Here is a 6,419-nt window from a genome sequence, read left to right on the forward strand (position 1 = left end):
TTTTGATCTCTGTTTGCTTCCTGCAGATAACGGGTCCTTTCGTAGGGAATCAATGGTATCCGTAGTAAATATTTACTATCCCCATCGCATTCAGGCCAACCCCTGAGCAGTCAGCAAGATGATGCTTTAAGCAGCCGCAAGAAAAGGAAAAAAAGAAAAAAAAAAAGATCTTGCTGGTAGAAAACATCCTATCACTGCACACTAATTCTCTTGAAAGAAAAGATCAATGACTCGCCCAAGAAACTATTATGAACAAAGCGAGTGATAGCCTCTTCGTTTAAGCTTCTGGAAGCAGGCGTCCTTGGGTAGGAAATTAGAGTACAGTGGGTACAGGGTGGTGCTTGGAGTTTAGGGTCAACTTTGCTGTCCGCTCCGTAGATTTTACAGGCGATTTGCTCTTTGCTTTAAGAAGAGAAAGTGATATTGGAAAAAAGTCAGCACTTTAGACTAAAGCAAAGCACCCTTCACAAAGCCACAAACAAGAAGCAGGACAGAAAGCCCGTGGCTTGTAGCTATCCTCGCACCTGCGGAAGAAGTTATAAGATATTCGCTCATCTTGAAGATATCCAACGCTCCTTATTAGGCTGTTTTAAACACACACACATATATATTTAATTAGCTCGCCAGCTTGGCTCTGGTGCCCATGAATGTCTTGGCATGCACTGCAAACAACAACACATACAAAGTATTTCAGTCCCGGGAAGTTCGTCTTGTTTGTTTTGTCTGTTTTCAAACAATGCCATTCCACAGGTGGGGACACTGGAGGGATGAATCCACAACCAACTCTTCCCTGCCCCTCCCCCGCCCCGCCCCGCCCCGCCCCGAGGGAACCTTTCTGGACCATTCCCTAGAGTCATGGGGTTTGTTCCTGTCTTGGTACCTACAACCACGCCCCCTGGCTGCTGTCGGGGCATTTCCTTTTAGAGGAAGATCTTTCTCAGCTTTTAGCCTTGAAATCTGAGGACAGGTTAGTGCTATCTATCAAGAACTAGACATTTTTAAAGGGCTTGGAGACCAGGGGAAAGGATTATATTGTATTTTTGCAATTTTTCTTCAATTAGACAAATTTCATCTGATACGTTTCTACTTCTAAATGACGTATGAAGTACCTTTATTAGTAAGAAAACGAGAATGGACTCAGGCTCAAAGCATTTTTCATTCTTCTTTTCTAATTGGAGAAAACTTAAGTGGGTGTGAAGGACGTAAAGGTAGAGAAATTCAACCCTTTGGCTATTTTGGCTAAATCGCTCTCAGGTCCACAATGGCAATGCTAAAGACCGAGAAACACACGTGGTGTCAAAAGGTCGCTGCAGGGTCAAGGTTTGGGGGCCTCGAGGAGCCCCACGTCGCTGTTTGGCATTAAGGTTCTTTAACGCTGGTTCTGATTCACCTTGGTTTGGCAGGCGAGCCACACACTTAATGCCCCATCCCCTCCCAGAAACCTAGTGACTGAAGGCCCATTGGTGGCGATGGGTCCCCGGAGAGTGTCCCTGCTCTGAAGGCGGGAGCTAAGGTTCAAAAATGCAGAAGCGACAGTACAGTCCGCGGGCGGCTCGCGGTGCGAAGACCGCGCCCGCACGGTCTATGCGGGGAGCGCGGGCATCGCAGCCCGCCCCGCCGAGCGCCTGCTCTGTTCTCTTCCGAACAGAGACTCTTCCCCAGGGGATTCGGTTTTTGAAAAAGGAAAAAAAAAATCAATTACACGGCTCCTTAAGTAGCCGATGGCACCTGACACAAAGTATGTCCATCTGCTATTGAAAAACGTTTAAAAATGCTAAAAGCAATAAAATGAGGTAAAATGATTCACTTTGAAAAACGCATTTCGGGAAATAACAGTTTCCTCATCGCACAGGCGGTTTGGCTCAAATGTGCTGAAACTGTGTATTAACCTTCCGCTTTCTCCAGTCACCGGCCCTTCATGGCAGACCCAAGACCCCATCATTCCTAGGAGGCATGAGGGAACAGCTACCTCGCTTTGACCCAACGTGTCCTACCACGCTACGTCCAGCATGTGCAAGTTAAAACATAATTTACGTGAGCAGTTTGGTTGGAAAGAATCTAATTACACAGCGTAAAGAATATTTTAAGGCGACTAAACTCCGAACTGCCATCTTCCAGGCAATGTGGCCTTGTCACATAGCCCTGTCCGCCCAGACCATTCATCTGCGCTAGGCGCATGCATTTCCTAGCCTATTTTTAGTAAATGAAATGTATTTATCGGGACAAGTAAAAAGTTTTTCTTTCCTGCACAGTGAATTCTAACGCAAATCTCCAATCGTCTTTTCTTTCTATAGTTCATTTATGACTTGAACGAAGAGATATGTACTCCTTTATCTTTGGAATCCCAAAGACTTAGTGAAATCTGAGAATCTAAAATGCTATATAATTTGTCCTGCGTAATTTGAACAAATAATCATCACAGCCATTTTCATTCAAATGTACATTATTCTGAATGTAACAGTAATCTGAATATACATGTGTTTATCAAACATGCTACAGTCTATTCCACAGAAAGTTTAAATCATTTATTTATTTTTTTGTAAAAACAATTTTTTTTTTTTTTGTAAAAACACATCCTGCTCTATTCTCATGGTTACGGGTAGATTTTTTTTTTTTTTGGTGACTGAGAACCACGATGGCATCAGGCGTCTTGAGCTCTAATTTTCTCTGCTGCCACTCACTTCTAAGATCCCGAATAAGATGCCCACTTCTTCCACGTGTTTAAGATGAGCATAATGGCTCTTTGAGCATTACTGTTTTTTCTTTTTATACCAGCATGCCAGACATTGTGTTGGAATAGGATCACCTGTTCTGCTTTATTTGGCCCAGCCCAGGCGGCAGACCTGTCATCCCTCTAACACGACATTGAGTTTAAGCAACTCTTGCCCTCGGATAACCTGCCGTTGACTGTGTCCGCTCCCGCCAGCCAGCTGTCGTCTGTCTGCTCTGAGTGGCAGCAGCGTTCTGGCCTTGCCTCTCCTATGGGTCTGGCATGGCTTCCACTGACCTGTGATTCATTATATTCCTAGCTCGTCTCATGGATTCCACTGTAAGCTCGTTAGAGGCAAGAGGTGAAATTTCAGCAATTATTGTTCATTACTCTCAACGTCGAAAACAATGCCTTGCGAATTTTTAAGTGTTTGGCCACCGACGCAAAATACCCTGTGAAGAAGAAAAGGAGATGCTCTTCTCCAAATGATGAGATGGCCGTGTAGAGACGACCGTGTCCCCCGACGGCCGGATGAGGGGTAGCCTGATGGACCTTCGACTTCTACTTAATAACGATGCCCTTCATTTGTTTTCTTTACGCTTCAAGATTTTCACAGTGCTCCCTCAGGTGTAATTCCCTTGCCTTTGTAAAGCAGGGAAGGTATTTTCTCCATTTTGCAAATGGAAAAGTCTAAGAAGTCTTAGACGTCCTAGGAGTGTAGGAGCGCAGCCTCCCATTTTCTACCCTTTTTTGTACCTGATGCCATAGCCAGTCACATCGCCGTCCCCAAGATGTGGAGGGCAAGCGTTCCTCAAGAGAGTGTCTGTGACAAAGGAGAGTCTGGCCAATAAGAAATATGAAAAAAAAAAACAACAAAAAAAACCCACCTCAAATATTTTATCTTCACTAAATTATCACCTTAGGGAACAACAGAAAATTCCATCTATTTTTTTAAAAAAGACAAAGCAATAAAACCATCACGACACAGCAGCGGAGACGGTGGCCCGCCCAGCGATCAGGTAGAGACAGGGTACAGTTACACTGCCCTGTCACGAGCATCTGCCACGGACAGCTACGTCACCATCCACTGAACTCAGCTCAGCTTCCCGGCCTGGGAGGCCCTGCCCAGCCCTGTCCTCTTTCTGTCACCACATGGAGGAACGTGGCTCCCCTCAGTGCCTCCCTTCCGAAGCCATTCCATCTGTGGCACTACGTCTTCTCCGCCGTACCTACGACCATGAGGCTAGAAGGCTCTTTAATGACGCTGTCCCCCTGCCTCCTGCGAAGGTCAGTCTCCAAAACGACAGAATTGGACTGGGCATCTACTGTGCCTGGGAAGACACGGTAGGCATTCGGTGCGCGTCACCTTACTCCGTCCTCTCTACGGCCCTGGAGACTCCACCTACGGACCAGGAAAATGTGACTCAGTGACCTGCAGTGACTGCCCCTAGGTTCCAGGGATGACAGGCAGGAAAGCGAAGGGACAGGAACAGTCCAGTCACTTGGAATATAGACCAGCTCCTTTGTGAAACTCCCTGAGGCAAGTGACCTGGCCCCATCGTCGCCACGTCTGTCAAATCAGGATGCGAAGCTGTTGCTTACACGTGCGCTGATCTTTCCAGAGAAAATGCACTGGCTACAACACGCTTCAGGGAAAAGAATCGTTTGATACAAAACTTCTTTTCCCCAACTCTGAGCTAAGAAATACTGAATATAAAAACGTCATCAGCCTCTCAGTTTTCCTAGACATTTCTAGTAAGTAAAGTTTGCTCTGCTCCGTATAGTGTACCAACTGTCATAATATTTTGAACTTTTCATATAGACTTTTAGAGCTTAAAGTTTCTTCCAAATTCATTTAGATGTTTCAGCGAGAGGTGGCTCCGCCATTATTCTTACATGTCTTCTTTCTAAGAACTTCGCTTTTCCAAGCTTTTCATTCAAATTTGACAGCCTGGGACCAAGAAAGGTTAAGTGCACCAGGAGTGAGTAGCAGGGAGAGAGACAACCAGAGCATCTGTCTTCCAAGAAAGTTCACCTGAACAGGGTACGAGCATTTCATTCAAAGAACTAAGATGAGCGTCGAGACGTGCTCTAAATTTATCCCATCTAAATGTTACCAGCTCTTCAAATACCCACTTTCCCTGGGCTGTGACTCTGATGGCTTAATTTTGTATGGAAGTACAATGCGTAGTTGGTTTAGCTTTGGGGAACAGTCATAATTCATGGCAGCTGTCTGTAGATAGGGGTACGATTCTTGATAGGTTTTCTCTTCTTCTTCTTCTTCTTCTTTTTTTTTGTTTGAGTATCCAGTAGAATCCAAAGAAGCAAGAAAAGGGAAAGGAAACAATTTCTCTCACGCCGAGGCTCTGTGGTCTGACTTTAGAACCTTTATGTAAAAAAGGTGAAGACTAGCGATGCTTATCGAATGAACAAACCTAAAAATGGAAATCCTCCGATAATAGAAGAAGCAACAATCCAGCATTTTTTTTGTTTGTTTGTGAAGCAGCTTAGCTTCTGGAGAATGGAGTATCAATACAGCCAGGAACAGACCAGCCTTCGACATAGTTCTCTTTCATTGCAGATTACAGATGCCAGCTTTAAGGAATAAAAACAGCTGGCAAGAGAATCTGAGCTAGTTTTTAATGTAATTTTTATTCGGGTTCGTACAGACTAAGTTACTATTTAAGAGGAAAAGTCAAATAATAGGAGGATTTTAGCCTATAATTTTTTGAAAAGAATATATTTTTTTTGTTTGTTTTAGAATTCTTATGGGTCCAGTGCCAATTTCTTCCAGACATCCCTCCCGTTTTGACCCAATACATAAATCGCCTGTTTCATTGGGCCCTGGCATGCTGGCAGCCACTGCACATTTCCTCTCCTGCTTCCCCTCCCTAGGGAATCGCATACTTCCATTCTAGTTCTGAGGGCTCCTGTCACTTGTGTTGGAATAGGATCACCTGTTCTGCTTTATTTGGCCCAGCCCAGGCGGCAGACCTGTCATCCCTCTAACACGACATTGAGTTTAAGCAACTCTTGCCCTCGGATAACCTGCCGTTGACTGTGTCCGCTCCCGCCAGCCAGCTGTCGTCTGTCTGCTCTGAGCGGCAGCAGCGTTCTGGCCTTGCCTCTCCTATGGGTCTGGCATGGCTTCCACTGACCTGTGATTCATTATATTCCTAGCTCGTCTCATGGATTCCACTGTAAGCTCGTTAGAGGCAAGAGGTGAAATTTCAGCAATTATTGTTCATTACTCTCAACGTCGAAAACAATGCCTTGCGAATTTTTAAGTGTTTGGCCACCGACGCAAAATACCCTGTGAAGAAGAAAAGGAGATGCTCTTCTCCAAATGATGAGATGGCCGTGTAGAGACGACCGTGTCCCCCGACGGCCGGATGAGGGGTAGCCTGATGGACCTTCGACTTCTACTTAATAACGATGCCCTTCGTTTGTTTTCTTTACGCTTCAAAATTTTCACAGTGCTCCCTCAGGTGTAATTCCCTTGCCTTTGTAAAGCAGGGAAGGTATTTTCTCCATTTTGCAAATGGAAAAGTCTAAGAAGTCTTAGACGTCCTAGGAGTGTAGGAGCGCAGCCTCCCATTTTCTACCCTTTTTTGTACCTGATGCCATAGCCAGTCACATCGCCGTCCCCAAGATGTGGAGGGCAAGCGTTCCTCAAGAGAGTGTCTGTGACAAAGGAGAGTCTGGCCAA

General features: G+C 45.2%; 1 protein-coding gene across 1 annotated transcript in view; it reads right to left on the minus strand.

Annotated features, from left to right (window-relative positions):
* Nucleotides 1-313: 313 nt before the first annotated feature.
* LOC105306142 (V-set and transmembrane domain-containing protein 2A) overlaps nt 314-6,419 on the minus strand; it is a 26,395-nt gene continuing 20,289 nt past the window's right edge. The window contains exon 5 of the mRNA XM_011381047.1: nt 314-402. Coding sequence (XP_011379349.1) covers nt 314-402 — 89 coding nt within the window. The remainder of the gene's footprint in view (nt 403-6,419) is intronic.

The sequence above is a fragment of the Pteropus vampyrus genome, unplaced genomic scaffold, assembly GCF_000151845.1.
Source record: "Pteropus vampyrus isolate Shadow unplaced genomic scaffold, Pvam_2.0 Scaffold424, whole genome shotgun sequence".
NCBI classification, from domain to species: Eukaryota; Metazoa; Chordata; class Mammalia; order Chiroptera; family Pteropodidae; genus Pteropus; species Pteropus vampyrus.